At 27.7% G+C, this 21,510-nt stretch overlaps 1 protein-coding gene across 2 annotated transcripts in view; it reads left to right on the forward strand.

The window, feature by feature from the left end:
* LOC136983035 (ankyrin repeat domain-containing protein 26-like) overlaps window positions 1-21,510 on the forward strand; it is a 69,039-nt gene that overhangs the window by 29,301 nt on the left and 18,228 nt on the right. Inside the window, exons 12-20 of one of the 2 annotated variants that reach the window (XM_067279648.1) lie at window positions 1,400-3,922; window positions 4,279-4,414; window positions 6,578-6,705; window positions 8,141-8,273; window positions 13,408-13,488; window positions 17,259-17,357; window positions 17,442-17,526; window positions 17,610-17,732; window positions 18,153-18,251. In XM_067279648.1, coding sequence (XP_067135749.1) covers window positions 1,400-3,922; window positions 4,279-4,414; window positions 6,578-6,705; window positions 8,141-8,273; window positions 13,408-13,488; window positions 17,259-17,357; window positions 17,442-17,526; window positions 17,610-17,732; window positions 18,153-18,251 — 3,407 coding nt within the window. The remainder of the gene's footprint in view (window positions 1-1,399; window positions 3,923-4,278; window positions 4,415-6,577; window positions 6,706-8,140; window positions 8,274-13,407; window positions 13,489-17,258; window positions 17,358-17,441; window positions 17,527-17,609; window positions 17,733-18,152; window positions 18,252-21,510) is intronic. The other variant, XM_067279649.1, reaches the window with a different exon arrangement.

Raw genomic sequence — 21,510 nt, forward strand, 5'->3', positions numbered from 1 at the left:
TGAATATACCAAATATTCTTAATCCTAAATGAAATGTTTAAAATATGCTTTTAGTTTAATAATCGTAAGAGTAAATTTCAAATTATGTTTGTACTGAATGAGCTAAATAATAATTCAGATGCTAATATTGACATTATCTCTATTTAACTCTTATTAGATATGTTTTCTTAGGTCCATTTGAAACACATATTCTAACTCAAAAATTTAGTTTTATTAACATCACATTGTGAAATTTATTAATAGAAATGATTTTAGTGAACAAAGTAATAAGAGAAGACTATTGAAAATATTATCTCTTCTACTGTTCTAATGATTTGAGATTAACTAACTGATCTCTCTCAGATCAATACAGTTTTAAGAAGAAAACTTTTTGGAACTTTTTAAAATTATTTTTGTGTTTTTTCTTCTCATCTCTTTATTGGCTTTAGACGTTGATCTTTTAAAGATTTGGATAATCAGTTATTATTTAGTCAATTTTCAATATATCTTTCTTTAGATATGTTTGATTTGATTAGTTAACCTTCCATTAGGACACACCTCTGAAAGTAAAAAAGCTGAGCTGAAGTATCTGATAAATAACCTTTCTGATTTCCTTGCACATAACATGCTATTCTTTATGCTATTCACAAATATAAGGGTATAATAAATGAACTATGTAAACAACACATTTTTGTGCTAAATTTTATGGTCTTATATACCATTTCTGATGGTCAGCTGTTATGTACTCATAAATAGAGATCATACTCTAATCTATGACTAATGTGTTTAAGAGGCTACCAGATATTTCAACAATTTTAAAGCTGTACATTCCATAATAGAATATAATCATTATTCAGCTTTATTTAGCATTATTATTTAGTTTTTAATACAAACAATAATGTGTGGATCAAGTTCATTTGTTTTTCCATATTTCAAGACACGTAAATGTTATTGTTGGAATACATATGAATAAATTGTAATAGAATGTGTGTTAATATTATTACAGAGTTATGTTATTGGAAATTATCTGAACGATCATTGTCAGTTGTGTATATTCAAATATATCTATAATTATAAAATTAAGGATTTATACAGAATCATATAATTTAATAAATCAATTATTATTTTAAATAGGGTTTGGAATTTAATCAAACATTGATTTATAAAATAAATTTTATTTATGAGATTTCATAATCTGATTAAGTTTTAGTTAATAAAAATCTTTGTAAAATGAAATTTAAGAAAAATATTGAAAAGTTCTCAAAATAAAAATAAATAAAATGAAATAAATTCATGTGTTCTATAATTTTAAATAAAAATTTTTTTATTTAATTGATTGATTTAAATAATTCTGCCTGATAGTTGTTATTTATTTAAAATATATTTTTTATTCATTAAACTTACTACCAATTTTTCTTAGGGGAATTAGGTGATAATCTTAGCAAAAATGATGTACCGAATGTTAAAGATGAAGATGAAATTGACAGTATTAATGAAAATGAAAACGTTAAAGTTGCATTGTGTGATGATGATAAAATTAGCATTAATGTAGATAAAAAAGAAGTTGAAGTGAATGAAGCAGAAAATAAAATAACAGATCTCGAAGATGAATCTCAACATTCAGAACAAAGTAAACAAGAAGAAAAATTAGATGATTTAAATCATTTCAAAGAGGAGGAGAAGTTTGTTATTTTTAGTGAAAATAGCAAAAGTTTTGAAATAGAATCTGAAATAGATTTAGTCACCAACTTAGAAGAGGAAATTTTGGAATCAAATTTAATTTTAGAACAAAATGAAATGAAGTCTTCTGACTTTCAAAACAACAAAGATGATTTTGAGAACCCTTTATTGTGTGATAATGATCCTATTGAAATAGAGTTAACAAAGACAGAAATAGATGAGAATAAAACTATTAAAGAATTGAGTAATAAAGATAATGATGAAATTCTTGAAGAAAAACTGGAGATTAATATTCTTAATTCAGATGAATTTAAAGAAACAGAAAAAGTCTTTTCAGATAGAGACATTTATGATGAAAATTTTGGATCAGAATTTGATTTAAATGTGATGAAGCAAGATAAAGAGAGTGACTCTTTAATTTCACAAAAAGATAAAGACAGAAAACAACCTTCTGATATAGATGAATTAAATTATAATGAAGCATCCTTTTTATATGACATTGAATATGATGATAAAACAAAATTAGAATTAAAAATTACAGATAAAATAAATGAAAATATATATACAGGAGAAAGAAAATTATCAACAGATATAAATAAAAGCGTAGATTCTGAAATGATAATTAAATTAGATAATGAAATAAAAAATGATAAAGACAGTTCAACATTTGTAACTAAGGAAACAATGGCAATTGAGAAACAAAATAGTCTATCAGATTTAGAAGAAAAGTCCAATTCTAGTAATTTCAGTATTGAAATATGTAATGATGAAAATCAAGAAAATAAAACAGTTAAAGAAGTAATATTAAATATACCTGATGATAATATAGAAAAATGTGATGATAATGCTGATACTGGATTTTCCATAAGTTTAAATAACAATAATTCTAGTGAAATAAATTCTCATGAAAATGTTAGTAATAATGTTAATCAGTTTAACAAAGTTATTAAAATGTGTGAATTAAATGAAAGAGATGATGTCAGAATGTCTTCTTTTGATGATGAACATAATTCTGAGATTGATAACAGTCATAGTTTATTAAGTGCAAATGATAACTCCTTTAATAAATATATAAGTCATGAAATTACAAATAGAGCTTTGCCTTATTTAAGTCTTTTAGAAACACAAAATCAAAATACATCTTCTGATGATTATCTTGAACAGATAAGTAAAAATTTAATTCCAAAGTTAACATTCAGAAGATTAAGTGTAGACCAATTAATTAATGGTGTTTTAGATCCACCACAAAACAAATGTGTAAGGAGAAAAAGCTTTAATGAATTAAGTTCTTCAAAAGATACTTTTTCCAATCATTTAAACAAAACTCCAAAGCTTTTATTAAGACAGAATCACTATGAAGATGATGTTCATTCTGAAGAAGAAGTAAGTGTAAAAGAATCAAAACAGAACAGTCAAAAGTTAGGCAAACAAGAGAGAGGTTTCAGTTCAGGAAATGATCACTCAGAAGGTCTTAATTATATTCCTGCACATAGAAAGAGTGAAGATAAAAGTAAATCTAATTTGCTCAGCTTATATCAAGATTCAAAACAAATTCAAAGTGGCAGAAGATCAAGTAATTCTAGTGAAACTGAAGAATTTATAAGACAAAGAAATAATTTGCATCCCTTATTGGGAAATTTACTTACTTCTAGTAGTTGGGAAAGTTGGTATAATGGAACTAATCACAGGCAAATGAGAAGATTAAGTATGAGTGTGATTAACTCTAAACCATCAGATTTCTTAGAACAAATTCCAGAGAAACCAGAACATCGCAGGTTAAGTTTATGTTTTCATAAAAGTACTTTTGAAGGAACTATTAACCACGAAATACACAATTTAGATAAAGTTGAAAAAAGTAATTGCATTTCTAATGAAACTAACAAGGACATAAATCGTAAACAATTTCGTGTAGCTTTAACAAGATCTTTATCTTTAAATACTGTTCTTAATGATGAAAATAATAAAACAAATGATAAAAGTATTCAAATAACTCATAAAATTACTAATTATAACAGTAAATATAAAACTTCAAACAGTAAGGCAAGCTGGAGTACTTCTTTAAGTGATTCTGTTTTTGAAGAGAAGAATTCAAATGAATGTGTACAAGATAATTTAGAAAAAAGTAAATCAAAACAAACTGTAAATAAGTCACAAAAATTGAAAAGATATTCTGATGAAAATTCTACTCCACATATAATATTAACATCATGGGAAAATGAAGAAATTGAATTGCAACCAGAAGAAATGAATAAAACTCCCTTTGGTATGAATTTGAATTTTAAATTCACAAGCAATTTTTATTTTGATTTGCACTTATTATCAACTCTGATTTTCAGTTATTTGTTTGTGTAATTCTGATTAATATTTGCATGCACAGACTCATTCAGTTGTTTTTCATCAGTTATTATTTTGTAATAAATCTGATTTCACCTAATAGTAAAAACACTTTAAAGATATATTATTTTTTTATTTATTAAAACAGATAAATTTCTCATTTCAATATTATTTAAAAATATTTTTTCAACAATTTTATTTGTTTTCATTTATATATAATTTGATTTTGACATTTTATTAAATATAATTTTTTAATTTTAATATTTATTGAATCATGTTTTTTAGATTTATCATCTCCACCTAAAAATAAAATAAATAATCCTTCTGAAACTTCTAAGAAGAAAGAATATTTATTACCTGAAGGTGGATCACTTGATGAAGACAGCTCAACTACTATAACAGATACTGAAGATGATAAAAAGTAATTTTAAAGTTTTTTAAAACGAATTCATATACCGTATATCTCAGCAGATAAGACTATAGTTAAATCATAAAAAATGGCCCCCAAAATCCGGGGTCGTCTTATAGGACAGATACAAAAAAATTAGATTGAAATTTATATAAATTAAAACCATTATAAAAAGACAGACAAACCGTAATTATTTACTAGAAGAGAGTAGGGTATGTGCACAAAATAGAATAGCCCATAGGATGTTTTTGTGAATAGTCAAGGTCATTACCAGAATGCCCGAATTAGTGTGAATGTTTGCAAAAATCGCAAGGTAGTGCTGCCAGATGCAAGAAAATAAAATTTATTCATTTGAAAAATTACAAATAGGACATAATTCCGTATACGCTATACAGTATTATTATTCAGATAATGATTGCTGATCTAAACTAAATTTGTAGGCCATTGATAGTTTGGAGTCGTCTTATAGGACAGATATATGCTAAAACTATAAAACTTCGACGAAAATTTATACATCGTCTTATCTGAAGGTCGACTTATCCGCCGAGATATAAGGTATATATTTAATATTTATATGAAGAGAATAGCATGTTCACTATATTCTTGAAATGCATTACAATGGCAAATACAAGACAAATATATATATTTGGAAGCAAATTACTTTGTCTGGTTTTTGTTGTTGGTGAAACTATCTTATAAAAAACTATTTAATATAACAAAAAATTAAAGAAAGTTATTTAAAAGCAATTTTAAATAAATTAAATATAGCATGTAATATTTACACAAAATTAATAATTTTCACACTTCCACACAAAAGTTTATTTAAGATATAAATGTTTAGTTCATAAACATGAATTTCAAAGCATTATATTTTTGAATGCTAAACCTGAAGCAGGTTCAGTTGTGCACTCTTTGGGGAGCCAAGTTGAACAGATAAAAAGAAACTTTAAAACAAATTCAATAAAATTCTCACCTTATATGACTGGTAATTCTTAAGTAATAGAGAAATAGAAGACATGACACAATATAAATAAAAAAATTAATTTTAATTAGGAAAAGATTTTTGGAAAATTTACTAATTTTTTTTCCTTTGGGGGGTATCAGGATCCTTTGGCCCCCTCTTGGTGCACCACTGAGCTGGTTTACAAAATAGACTGAAAATATTTGTTTTATTTATATCTTAAATAATCCTCTTGTTGGAAAAGTGTGAAAGGTATTGATTTGATGTTATTTGTTCCAGCTTTGTTGTATTTGATAATATGCATGTATATAATTTTATACAAATAAATTCTACTGTATTTCCTCAATTCTAAGATGCACTATAAGTTCAGAATCAAATTGTAATGTATATATATATATTTTTTTTAATGGAGAGAAATATTTTTAAATAATCAGTTTTATTAAGTTTTGATAAGTAATAAATAAGAAAAACAATACAAATACTGTGAAAAAGACATTTGGCAACTGTGTTTCCATGTTTTTCTGCATATATAATAACTATTCATATATCATTATTTACTTTGAAATACACATTTTAAATGTTAAAAAGGAGTTTAAAGTAAATACTTATTCTAGCAAAACTCATTTGAACTGATATGCCCACTGAGCAGTGTAGCCAAAAACAGCCATTATTGGCACATCTACCGGTAATGGATGTTTTTGGACACTACATTTACCAATGAAGTCTGCTGCAATGACTTCTGATTGTTGTTTTGGACTATGAATGTAAATTACCATTGATTCTAAGATGCATCTTGAGTTGGGCAAACAAAAATGGGTGAAAAATTGCATTTTATAATTGAGGAAATATGGTAAAATAAACACATTTTATGATGATCTACTTTTATGATTAGTATAAATTTTCTGTTATAATGATATGAAGTGCTATAATTTAAATACTATTTTTTTATTGACTGTTTCAGTATGGAATTGTAGGAACAGACTTTCAATTTATAACATTGACCCTATAAGAAATTATACTTCAATTTATAGTGGCACACTTAATGCATATTTTTTAGAAATCAGTTAGATTATAAAAGTAGTTATATTATATACTTATTTATTTATCATATATTAATAAGTAATTAAAATCCTTTATTTCATGTTAATGATGTTTATAAATATTGAACAAGAATTACTAATTAATTTTAATAAAATAATTAATAATTGTTTTAGGAAAGTAAATGAAGTACATTTAGATCCAAATGAAGAACGAGATGATACGTTGTCTATAAGTACGGATGAAGACCTGTTTCTGGAAGAAGTTTGTGAAAAGAATGAATCTGTACATCAACATAGTATATGTAAGTACTAACATCAAATATTAAATACAAATATATTTTAAGAGAAACTTTTTAATACTGTTGCGATATTAAAATTTATAGCCTATTTAAGTCTCTTTAAAACTTTTATTACACAAATTTTGTAATATTTGTGATTTTTTTATTGTGAGAAGCCAGGGGGTCGATTAATATCGGTTTAAACCGGCAACAGTCTGGTGAAGACTACTCACTGCGTCACTGGATGACTATTAAATATAGTTGTCCCAAGATTGTTAGATCTTCCTGAGGATGGTTTTTCCTGACACCAGTTAGGATAGTTGGAATTTGTGTCCTAACTCATGATTATGCAAAATTATTGGAAAATAGGAGGGCTATAAGTCGAGTGGAGGAGGTTGTGGTTAAGTTGATAGGGGACCAGTTTGAATAATTGAGGTCAATGCCAGATTAACTAAACAAATAAATTTAATATGCAAATAAAGTATAGAATACGATAATCAGCTACAATTACAGTTATATGCACAAACAAGCATATATATATGATCTGATATCTATGGGATCAACCCTTTGGACTATTCTAACCTTATTCTACATCAACCAAGAGAGAGAGTTTACATAAATCGAGTAATTATCATATCTCTTCTTTACAGTAGTGGGTTAGACCAACTAGACTAACTACCGTTGTCTAGTTGGTAAATTATCTGGGGAGGCCTAGGATGACACTAGCACAATTCACAAAGTTAAAGATGTTCCTTAGGGACTGATCGTGTTGGAGTTAGTGGACACCCAGTCTATGGGGAAATCTGCCTTGAATATGGCAGGAAGGGAGTCTTGGTACTCCTATGGTGAAATCCACCTCAAAGGTCAGGTGTGCAGCCCTTATATCTCATCCAGTGTGAGAATTTCGTTGGGTGATTCGATATTTGGTGATGACACACTGAATGTGTCCTTGGTGGGCTGGCTAGGGTGGTGAGAATTGGAGTTGTTCTCTTTTCGTCACTGAATTGTTTAACTTTTGACTTTCTCATGTGTCAATAATAAGTTGTTATAACTTTATTTTAAAACTTTCTCAGATCAATGAGAGGGGGAGGGGACTTGTTGCATCCAATACTAGTCAATTGTTGACAGTTAAATTAACATTCGATCTTCTCCCGTTTTTAACTTTGTGGAAACCAGATGGGAATAAAGAAACTCATCTTTTGGGTTAAAATTTATAGAAAAACAGCTTCTAGATTCTCACAGCTTTCACTGTTGTTTACTATGGTCATTTTTAAAAGCTGATGGTAATACTATTAATCAGTGTTAGTTTTACTATTTGCATTATTATTATGTATTAAGTAGATTGCTTAAAAAAGATCAAAATATATATTCAAAATTTAAAATTATTTAAATTTTATATTTTTATTTTTTGAGTTTTATTTATTATAATGGATGAGAAAATAATTTAGATTTTTTTCAGCACCAAGCCAGTTAGCAAGTCTTCAAGGTTCATTACGAGAACATAGATTGACAGTAAATAAAAAGAGTCAAAAAATTAAATCTTTAAAGTATCAGTTGAAAACTATTCAACATGAAAAAATACAGATACAAGAGTAAGTCCTTGTCAATATTTCATTTAATGTATTTAAACAAAAATGTTGCTGCACTTATAAATATTACTAATATAAAAACTGTCATCTATATATGATTGTGTGTGTGTGTGTGTGTGTGTAAATTCCTTATAACTCCTGCAATTTTTGTCCAGTCCAGATGAAATTTTGGTTATATTCATTTTATGTTCTGGTGGAAAGTATAGGCTACTTATTTTGCAGAAATATTAGCTATAGAATAAACATTTTATCAATGTTGGATCAGTGATTGTACTTATGTTGCATTGATGTCAGTGACCTCATATAGTTCATGCTTGATGAAGGAATTTTTCCTTAAGTTGCATTTTTAAATATTTTGGCAAATGGCATATTTTAAACATACTTCATTAAATTTAAACTTTAAAAATGATAACTGCATTGTGTCACTTCTATAACAAATTTTTGAAAAAATCTTTTCATAGTGAACACTACGTTCTATTATCCGATCAGAATTAACGATCTAACAAGCCTGTTATTTAGAAAGTGTTACCGCTAATCTAATTAACATACATACAATTCATTTTTGTTTTATTATTGTGGAATAAAATAGACTAGCTATTTTGTCAAAAAAAATGCATAGGGGGAAAGCATAAAATTGTTAAATGAGTAAAATTGTTCAACTCTATGTTGCTTTATCCCATTCAAGAAATCAAAACAATATTAAAGTGTCTGTTACTAAAGGAAGATGGCAAGGAAACCTTTTAAAAGACAATAGTGTGTATTCAGAATGTAGTGTATGAAGAAAAATTTTAATATATATATTTTTTTTAATATAAAGGCCAATATCTGTTTGTGTGTAAGTGAATTTTCTATAATTCCTATTTTTGTCCACTTTAGGTGAAATTTGGTTTTGTTGTTCCTTATGTTACAACTGATAGTATAAACTGACAGCTGTATGGCGAGCGGTCAAGATGGCAGCCTACTGCTCTGGGGGACCTGGGATCAAATCCAGATGAATTGAATAATCCCCAGGAATTTTTCGGGGGGTGGTCCATTCGGATATGTTGGGCCCTGTCCCTCACCACTCGGTTGCCCCATTGTGGGCCTGGCCATACCCATAATGGGCTTGCAAAAAGAAACCCTCTTAGTGCCCACAGGGCAGAAAGAGTTTTAAAAAAAATAATAAAAGATAGTATAAACTGCTTAATTTGCAGAAATATTAGCAACTCGTCTTGAATTTCTTGAAATCTCTAATCTTCTAAATTCTTCAATTTCTACTTTCTCATAAAAAGTATTCTGTTATGCTTGATAGAGGAATTTCTAGTAATTTAATATAATTGCAATGAGCATTTCAAGTAAAATTTTTTTAATTTGAAAAAAGTTTAGTAAATTGATTTTTACAATAAAAGGTTTTTTGTTGTTTTCTGTTAATCACAAATGAAATATTCAAAAATAATTCTTTTTCAGAATTTTTCATTATGATACTATTATAAAAAAGGAATGCTTCTTTACAATTTACTTTTTATAGAAACATTTCTTGTTATAACAACATCACAATATGAACAGAATCTGAAAAAGTCAGTTAATACAAGGATTTATACTTCCTGATGATTTTTAAAATGAATTTTGGTTTCCTTGGAGATGTGCGAGTGCATTTGAGTTTGGCATTATTTTTTCATCTGGAATTTGAATTTTTTCAGTTTGTATGGTTCACTGTGTTATAGTTAATTTAACTTGAATATTCTTCTTGTCATTACAAGAATATATTATTAAACTGTTTAATAAATTACCAAATAATTCCAACAATAAAAGTAATATAAAGTTATTTTTTAATATTTCATTTGTACAAATTATAAAAATTACTTTGTATAGAAGCACTTGTTGCTTTTAGATAAACACAAACACAATGTAAACAAAACCAATAAAATTGATATAATTTTCAAATATGCATCTGAATAAAACAATATGTTTGTTTTATCATTATATAGAATATAACCATGTAAAGAATCAATTTAATTATTTGAAACATCATTTATACATTTCAAAACATATCTATTGTGTTGCATATCTCAAGGATTATTCATTATAGCAAAATATAGTTTATTCACTTTCTCCAAAATTTAGTTCCTTAATTGTTATTAACCCAAATAATATACTCTAATTACAATTAATACTTGAGTGATGCAATCAACTTATTTTATACAGTAAAATGTGGTAATATGCTATTATTTTTAACATTTTACAAAATTATTATGAAAATTTTAACATTATGTAATTATTTTGTGAATATTTTAATTCGCATTTGGATAATAGTTGATAATTAGAATGTAAAATTATGACAGGTCTTAAATGAAGGGAATCGTTTTTCTTACGTTAATTATTCCAAAAATTATATTTTATTTTCTTACAATTGCAATATGAATAAAGAAGACGATAGGATTTAAAGATGTGGAAATCAGATAAGTAAGATTTAGGAAACAAACCTTGATCAAAAAAATACATTTAATGACATTTTTCTGTTAAAGTACTCAGAAAAGTTTTCCTTCTCATAAAAATTATATTTTAAAATGTCATCTGTTTTTTGAAAAGTGAAAACATTTTGAATTCATTTTGTCCATTTACCTATTATCTGACACTTTGTTAGCTATAACTGACAAGACAGAACATTAGAGATATCAGTTTAAATTTGCTTGGGCCATCTCTAGCCCAGATAACAGCCTGAGTTGGTCTGGATATAGATTCCACAAGATATTGGACTGTTACTGAAGGTATCTGAAACCAAACTTTCTCTATCATGGTCCACAACTCCATTGTAGGTCAATCGTCTTCACACACCAGGATGAAATACAAAAAACCAACTTATGTAAAACCCGATAACCAGAGTGGTAGAATTATAAGGAATGCTAACATTTTCGAAGCTCCATCTGAGCTCTTCTTCAGGCTTTATGGTAATACGAGAAGCTGTACTTCAAGAATCAAATATTTTCCTTTTGAAAAAAAAAAAAAAGGTTATTTGAATCCTGACACGTGGAAACCTTCCAATATATTTAAATGAAATGAGATTAATCCATTGTAGATATAGGACCAGAGTCTTAGACCATGTGGACTTTTCAATGATATTCCACAGAGCATCACTAGGGTTGATATCTGGGGATTTAGCTGGCCACTAAAGTCAGAAGAATACTCCTTTAACTATTTTGGGTTGGAGAGCCATTGATTTAAGTCAGTTGTGACTTGCCTCTGTTTGCTTGCCAAGCACCTGTACTGCCTTCAATGGTATACTGCCATTGTTTTTCAAAATCCTAGAGTTTCTACCACTTGGGAGAGTGAATACCCCATCTGCATAGAACCAAAAATATGTCCATGATCAAAATCAGAAATGTCAGCTTGTCTATCCATCTTGGTCACTTTTTATGCACTATCACAAAGCTGAGATGTATGCTTATTTATATTAATAGGATGATTTGAATATATTCATCTGTATATGGAGGGTAGGGCAGTATATCCCACAGCTTCCTGTCTCTAATGTTTTGTCTTGTCAGTTTATATGAACATATCTCAGAAAAATTATTTGTTTATACAGGATGATCCATTTGGGTGTAATAATTGAAATCTGTGTCATAATAAACACATTAATTGCATGAAGTTCAAATTCTTATCACAATAGTGAAATAAGGTGGGAGTTTCGTTGGATAGTTTTGTCACACAACAAAAGTGAAAATGGCACCAACCGTGGAGCAATGTACTATGCATTGTTCTTTGATATATATAATTTCAGAGTATGACAGCTGTTAAACATGGATTTCGTATACTTATCCGTTACAATTCCCAGACACGCACCTGTTATCAAAGAGTTGACCGTTACGATTTGACCGTTACGAGATTGACGGTTGCGATTTGCGCTGATCGATTATAAACAAGTGAACACATCATTAGACCCTCCTGTACTATGTTCTTTGATATATATAATTTCAGAGTATGACAGCTGTTAAACATGGATTTTATATATTAATACAGTATATAACACAATTATATTGGTAAAACCACATCATATTTAATTGATTTAATTTAAAATGATTGAAATGTTAGATAAACCTGTTTTTCAATAAAATAACTTATAATAAAAGAATTTTGAAATGTTTCTTTACCAATATTTTAAATTGAATAATATACTAACATATTTTATTAGTGCAGATATATCAATACATTGATATATGCTATATATTAACATTTTCATTATGATACAATGCCATTGATAGATTTTTATTAATATATAATATACGGTAGAGCATCGATTATCCGACCCCCGATTAACCGACTGCGTTCTAGTCGGCAAATTCAAATGTCTGCTAGTGATGTGGCGCTACAATATTTGGTTATGTCTTGGCTACTTTAATATTATTTTTGTTAAATTTTTGCATGGTTTAGCTGGCAGCACTGGCTCGACCATGAAAGGGAGGCTAGTATTTAAACCAGGCCTAATACACTATACTAATAATGTATTTTTTCATACTTTTCGGTTATCCGACTTTTCAGTTATCCGACCAACCCCAGTCCCCAATTAAGTCGGATTATCGATGCTCTACTGTATTATGAAAGTGTTATTTTTTAAATAAAAAATGTATTACTTACAAAATAGGTTTTTTTTTTAATTTACCATGTATTTAAAGTATTTAAAACAACATACAATAATTTATGTAATATATAATAAAAGCAATAGCTTTAAAATATTATTTAAATTATTTTTGTAATAAACCAATTTTTGAAAAATGTGATTCTCTAAAAGCAAATGTGAAATTAATTAAAATAATATGTTAAAAATTATTATTGATGTTAAATTATTATTATATTTCAAATTTTTGCTGTTTTAATTTACCTGCTATTTCTCAATATTAAATTTCTCAGTGGTATAAGTTTATACAGGAAAGTTGTTTCAATTTACTTATAATTAACCTTTTAACAACATTATTTTTTTCTAAAAATTTGAGGAAAGTCGATATAGATTTAGCAAGTTTTGAAAATAAATACTGCAATTATCTATTTGGAAAATTCTAAAATTATACAAAATTATGCCGAAAGATATACTAATTTAATAAAGTGTATTTTTACTGTGAATTTTCATAATTTTGTTTTCTACTTTCTAATTTTATATTTATAGAAAAATAGAAAAAATGAGTTCCAGTAATTCAGCTTTAAGAAATAATATTTTGGAAATGAAAAATCAATTAACAAGTTTACAGTAAGTAGTAAATATAAATACAATGGGTGATTGGTTAACGAACATAATCCGTTCCAAGACTTTGTTCCCTATCCGAATTGTTTGTTAACCGATTATCGATTTACCATAGGTTTTTATGGGAATTTAATTAATTCATTCTGGAGACCCCAAAAAATAAAAAATATATACTTTCTTACTATGTTTATTTATATGCAATAATAATAATAATACATATATACAGTCTTGCATTTTTATTAGTCATGTTTTTTCCATTTGTGGGAGTTAAAGAATCTGTCTAATGTCAATTGCTTTTCTCTCTTCTTCAGGATTTTTCAGAAGTAATTAATAGCATTGTAATTGTAGAGATCCCTAAGCCTGTTAACCTCACCTTGGTTCGGATGTCATTCTAAGACCATTGACCATTGTTCTGAAATCCTTCCTTCTTCAAAAGATCTTTAATAGCAGATATCGGCATTAATCCTCTTTTTCAGAAGAAAACATATCTTGCCATTTCTTGGTGTTCTTCATTCAAGAGTTCTTGGCGTTTTTCTGTTGTCAGATCAGTTTCAGGTTCCATTATGAGCTCTTTAATGTTCATTATTTCTCAGATGTGATTTTTGTTACTCCTTAAGCTGCTTGAGTCTTCTTGATTATACTATATCTTTCTTAGATAAGATTGAACTATGGCCTACTGTAGACCTATTTGAGCCATACTGCCCAGCAACATCAGACATCTTCTGCCCACTCTCTACCTTTGCTATTATACTCTCACCTTTCAAAAACAAAAACCGACGCAAAACTTAATGAGTGCCTGCTCGACAGTCTCGCAAATACTATAAAAGAATTGTTTCTGTCAGAAAAATAAAAGGCTGGAATTACAAGAGAGAGTTTCAAGGTTTGGAGGAATACTATCCAATCAGTATATACTGTGTTGAGCGTTGATGTCGATGTCTCCCGTGCTCTGAAAACTTTCGAATTGTTGCCTGAAGACAAGAGAAGATCAATTGGTATTCATTATTTTGTCATTTCTTCTTATGTTTGTTCTGTGAGGAGTTCATTGTCCAAACATAAAAATGTTTCGCAAAAGTGTTCATTATCCGATTTGTTCTTTAACTGATCACCCACTGTATTTTTAAACTGCACATTTTGTCATTTTTTTAGTTTATGATAGCTATTTAGCTAAATGTACTATGCTATAATGTACTATAATGTATTATGCTTAGTTATCATTACTTAGTTAAATGATGATAACTAAATAGAGAGTATACATTATCAAAATCAGATCACTTCCTCCTATACTTTTTCTCAGAAAAATTGAGGAAAATTTATATAAAATGATGTCTAGAATTTTATTCTGATATAAGGAATATTGTTAGGATCTAATGTTTAAAAAATAAAAATAAAATTCTAAAGCTGACACTGATGTTTTCTTATAAATTTAATATTGAAATAATGTTAACACTGACATATTTTGAAATTATGGTTTTAGAAAATTTAAATTTTTAATTTTAAAAGTCAGTTTTAAATAAATTTTACTGTCATCATTATGTTATATGATTTTATTATGTGGTGTCTAAAAAGCTATATATCTAATTATAAAATTAAAATACAGAATGTGCATTATAGTTAGCATATTATAACATGTTTCTTTAAAATAAGGAACATGTTATGATTGATTGTTACTAATAAATTGATAATTAATGATTGTATATAATTTTTAAAAGAAATATATATGATTTCATTTTATAAATAAAAATTGAAACAAGGACACTTTTTTAAAAATAATTTATTTGTTTATAATTTTATAAGACAATCATTAATTATTAAGTATTTTACTGTAATGATATGTAAATTCAAGCCAGATGATCTGTTGAATTATTTCATTAAAATAAGGCTAAGTAAATAATTACATATGAAATAATTTGTCTATAGATAGGTGGTTAAGCCACCATCTCATGATAATTTTAACTTAGAATTTCTGGAAGAAAAGAATCCATCCAGAGCAGGACTCAAACCCACAACTGCTTACTATGCAGATGTGTTGCCAGTTACACTACCCAGACCTGTGTCCGATCATTGTTTTCAGGTAGTGCAACTGGCAATGGATCTGCACAGTAAGCAGAAGTTGTGGGTTCAAACCCTGCTCAAGGATGATTCTTCCAGAGATTCTAAATTAAAATTAATTTTATTGTAATTATTAAAATTATCATAAAATAGTGGCTTAACTGATGACTGAAAGAACTCCTTCCTGGATGACATTTCTTGTCAAACCCAACTATGTAACAAAGCTTTTTTTTTTTTTATACAAGACAAATAATTCAAGAACAGTTTGTTTATAAATTAAAATTATTTTATTATATATCTTTATTACCATAAGTGTATATTAAGAAAATATAAACAAGTTAATAATGATACAAATTAAATTGTGTCGAAAAATATTATTTTTTAAAATATCAAATATATAACAATAATTTAAGAATTTTTAATGTAATTTTAATAACAAAACATTTACATTTAGTTTTCACAATATATTTTCAAAAAGATAAAGCTGAATTTTTATATATGACTTTATTAAAGAGTAATTAGATTGATTATTTTTTAAGAGAAACTAACATTTCAGCTTTTTGATGTCATATACATAAATGCCACAGAAGAGATGTTATAATATTTAAAGCTATATATATAATAGCTTTTAACTATCAAACAATTATTATTAAGAACAAATTATGGTTAATAATTAATAATTTACAATATTATCATCATTGGAATTATTACATTGTTTGTTATATGATAGTCATCGTCTGAATCAAATTATCTCAATTCAAAATTATTTCATAGATACCTTGGATATGAAATTGATGGTTTGATCTGTAAGATTGCCATTCAAATTACAACTTTACAACATTAAGTAGTAAATCATAGAGTAAATTTTATTGTTTTAATAAACTTACTGTATTAAATATACTAATTATAAGGAAACAAAAATTAAATTCACTTGTCAGTAGTATTTGATGCATTATTAGATATAAAACAAAAATATATTTTAAAATAAATTTTATTTTCGTACAATCCATAATTAAGACTAGGTTAATTTTTTTTTTAAATTTGTTACAAAGTTTGCAAATCTCAATAATCTAGTTACAAAACATGGAAATTTGTAGTAGTTTAGTAGTTTACTGAATCATTACAAATGTATAATGAAATTACATACATTTCACATATTTTATACTGGAAACATGGGGTTAGCATATTTCACAAACAATATCTTTTTATTACTTGGAAAATTTTTAAAAAATTTTGTGAACTGAATGTAGGCATTTTTGATATATTGTCTGGCTATTTAGAAATTTAAAAATAACTTTTTAAGTGTTATATTCATTGTCCTTGGCTGTTTTGTCAAGTGTATTTTTTAAATGTGCTATTGTCAAAAGATAATTAATTTATAACATTTTTACATATTTTATACTGGAAACATGGGGTTAGCATATTTCACAAACAATATCTTTTTATTACTTGGAAAATTTTTAAAAAATTTGTGAACTGAATGTAGGCATTTTTGATATATTGTCTGGCTTTTAGAAATTTAAAAAAAAAACTTTTTAAGTGTTATACTCATTGTCTTTGGCCATTTTATCAAATATTTTTTTATTTATCTCTTATAAAAGAAGTAATAAAGTTAAAATATTTTTCCTATATTAAAAAATATTCCTTTAAAGAAAATTTTCACAAAGACAAGTTTAAAACAAATACAGTATTTGTGAAATTTTAATATGGACTTTTCTTATTTTTAGATACAATTTAGAAGAAGAAAAACAAGTTCGAGAGAATGCAGAAGTTTTATTAAATACAATGAAAGAGCGACTTTCTCATAAAGACGATCTTTTTGTAAAGTATGTTCAATTCTTTGAACATAATTTCAAATTTTAAAGATTAAATTAGAATTTAATTTTTAATAATAATTTAAAATTTTTAAGTGAAAACAATATAAGAAAGTCATTAGAAAATGAGATAAGAACAATGAAGGAACAGTTTAAATTAATAGAAACTAATAATCAAATAGTAAGTATCAAATGCAAAATAATGTTTTTTAAAAAACAAACAAAAAATATAAATAAATATTATATGCAATATTTGTTTTATAGTTACAGCTGGAAAATACTAAATTAAAAATGCAATTGGAACAAGAAAAATTATTGTCAATAGATCAAAGAAAATCAGCTAAACCTAAACCTGAAACTGCTGAGAAATCCATAATTACTGAAATGGTAAATTATTTTTATTTTATATGCATTTTATGAAATTGTTTAAAATCATCTGATATGATAAGAGCAAAAATTGTTATCAGATTTGAAATATAGCATCTAATTCTGTTTTTACTCAATAAAAAAACACTTTTAAACAGCTTTTTAAAAGTAACTTTTAAATAAAGAATATGATGTTTTATCAAATGCAAAAGATAGAATATAAAGATAATTTTATTAATCCATGTTTCAAAGACAATATATTGATTTAAAATTTTTTGTAGTAGTAATTATCAAGAATTATTGTAATTATAAATATTTAATCTTTGTTAAATTAATTATCATGTTTCTTAAATTTATAATTTACATAACTTTCCATTTTAAATATGATATGATTTAAATAAAAGTTTTATTAAATTTAATTTATCTTTTTCTATTGAACAGGAATTAGAGAAACAAGAACAAGAAAGTCACTTAGTTAAAATAAATAATGAATTACAATTGGAAAATGAAGAGTTAAAAGAAAAAATAAAAAAATTAGAAGTAAGGGAAATAAATACCTTAAATTATAAATTATTTTATAAATATTAATCTTTAATAAATTGCAACTATAGCAGGTAAACCCCATGTTGCCTGAGCAAAAAATAAGTACAAACATAACAATTATTAGATTATTTCGTACTTCTAATCCTTCTATTATATTATATTATAGTATTTGATTTATATAACTATGAAGGTTATCTTATGTAAGGATTTATCACACTAAGTGTCCAATCTAACACATTTTAAAAATTCTTTAAATTGTGTACAATAAAGGAATAAAATTTTTAAAATGTCAGATTATCACTCAGTGTGATAAACCCTTATGTAAGATAACCTTTATAGTTATATAAATCAAATACTATTATATAACAAAGATTAAAACGAAAACCATGTAAAGAGTTTGGCTATTTTAGCCTACTATTATCATGTTTATCGTGATACTCAGATGATAGAAAATGGCATAATTTCATTGATCAAGTAGACATCAATTGAAAATATGATATCTTAAAATATTTAAGATATCATATTTTTTTCTAATGTTAGCACTAACAAACTGTTTCGTTCACACCTGATATCAAATGGTGATCTGCCAGCCAATCAAATTTCATGAAAAATGGACCAAATATTTAAACTTGGCACCCTCGAAAACCACTTAAATCATATTTTGTGCTCACCAGTAATCTTGCATTATGTAATTTTTCTATTCGAATGTCACTATTCTGCTGTGTTTGATAGGAAGAAGTGTTGCAGAATGGGGTTGAAGTAAATTCGACCAAAAGTAATAATTGACCTCCGTCTGACAAAGAGGATGGTCAACGACTACTAATTAATACTGGTCTATTATTAATACTCGAAAAGTGATCTGTGTTGGACAGGTTATGATGGTCCCCGCATGTGATGAAAGTTGCTAACCTTAATGTCAGGATTTCATATAAGACTTGTTTAAATAAAAAAAATTTTGTAAAAATGTGAGAATAATTGCTTTTATGTGATCCTGTAAAAAAACTAGTGAAACCAAGTTGAAAAAGTAAAGCTTAGCAAAAACATCTAAGTAAAGAAAACTTTTGAAAGTTGTGGGATAAGCATACTGGAAGCAGAGTTGACAGTAAGACTCAACATGTGAATAAAGAGTACATTACACAGATGACAAGTACAAGAAGTTTTGAATGAAGCAATGTCGCCAGGATAATAAATAGGAAAAATAAACATCAGCACAGAAAAAGATTTTGAGCTCTACTTTGTGCTTTAAAATTGTTGCACATACAGTGAATTAAATTCACTGAACGTTAGAACATATCAAGCAGTATCAGTGAAAAAATTCAGGGCAATGGGTTTGAATTACTAAGGGAAGATGAAATTGGGAGGAGCTGGATGTCCAGGTTTCCTGTAGTTAAGCATGTTCTTGTAAATATCTCATTTATACAAAGGGTATTTTTTAAGTAAGGTCTGTTTTTTAATAAGAAAAATACTGTAAATATCATTAAAATATATTTTTTTCCATATTCTACACACTTTTATCTACTTTTCTATGCAATTTCCATTTTTGTTCAAACATTTGTCATACTGCTCAACAATTTTTTGAATTCCAACTTCAAAGAAATCTGCTGCCTGTGAAGAAACTCAATCCCTGACTGCAGTTTTCACTTCTTTGTTGTCATTGAACCGGTGACCACCAAGGAACTCCTTTAAGTACTGAAACAAGTGAAAATCACTTGGTGCAAGGTCTGGACTGTAAGGTGGATGATCCAGTTGTTCCCATCCAAAAGAACTGATTAGACCTTGTGTTTGAGCAGAAACATGTTGCCTTGCATTGTCATGGAGCAACATCACTCCAGAAGACAGTAGGCCACACTGCTTGTTTTGTATGGCATGCCAGAGTTTTCTCTGGCACGCCATACAAAAGTCACATAATACACATCAGAATTGATTGTTGTGCCTCTCGGCATAAAATCCACTAACAAAATCCCTTTTCTGACCCAAACATTAGTTGTCATGATCTTTTGTGCTGAAATTGTCTGTTTGGCTTTCACTTTGGTTGGCGATGATGTGTGTTGCCATTGCATTGACTGTTGCTTGGACTCAGGAGTCATGTGACACACCCAAGTCTCATCTCCTGTTATGTTGTGGTCCAACAATTCGTCTCCTTCCTGATCGTATCGAGTCAAAAACGATAAAGCACTGCCCAATGTTTTTGTTTTGTGATTGTCAGAAAGCAATCTTGAAACCCACCGAGAACACAATTTTCGATAATTCAGTTTCTCTGAAACAATGGTATACAAAACTGACCTTGAAACCTGTGGAAATTCAATTTATAACATTGAAATCGTGAATCATCAGCCCTCTCAAATTTTGTTCTCCACATCATGAACCAAATCTTCAGAAATTAAGGTCAGCCAGGGTGTGGCTCATCATGCATATTAACCCACTTGTCCTTGAACATTCTCATCCACTTTCAAACTTTACTGTCATTTGTCGCATTATCACCATAAACTTCACAAATCTGATGGTGAATTCCCACTGCTACTAAGTTTCTTGCACTCAAGAATCGAATAACAGATCGTATCTCACAGTTGCAGGCGACTCAATTTTCTTAAACATTATAAGCTTCTACAGCTCAGCATACAGATATATGATACAGCTGCAAATTGTGTCTAAACATGTGCAAAGCATGCTGGGAGCAGATGCACATGTGCACTGCCGCAATCACACGTCATTCTCACTCTCATTCACAAATGAACCTTATTTAAAAAATAGTCCTCGTAGAAAAATTATTAGAATTGATTTGGTTTATTTAATTACAGCAAAGTGATACATGAGTGATCTGCCAAAGAGGATGCATTTATGTAAAGCTGGCCCCAATTTAAGCATTACTAACATGAAGAAATCCCTGCAAACTTCACATGGCCAGTTCATTGGTCATGTGCAAACCCATGACCAACTATCTATATTCGGTGATTTTATCCACTTGGTTACTGAAGGGTGAAAAAATTGTAGACCTATAAATTCCCACTCGTGTTCATTCATCTCTGACCTTCCTTAGTTAGATGTTAGATAAATGAAGTTAGATTGATGAAAGTCAAGACCAGATATGGAAATTGTATGAGAAAGAGGACTAGATTAATTATATATGAACTTCCGATTTGTATTACAAGTCACGTCATTTCAATTCAAAAATTTTCTCTCAAACGGAGTTACATAACTGGCATGACTCTATTGCTAACAGGAAAAAGTATGATGTACAGGGGCAAAAAACTATTAC

This window comes from Centruroides vittatus, unplaced genomic scaffold, assembly GCF_030686945.1.
Source record: "Centruroides vittatus isolate TY-2023 unplaced genomic scaffold, ASM3068694v2 contig_875, whole genome shotgun sequence".
In the NCBI taxonomy this organism is placed as follows: domain Eukaryota; kingdom Metazoa; phylum Arthropoda; class Arachnida; order Scorpiones; family Buthidae; genus Centruroides; species Centruroides vittatus.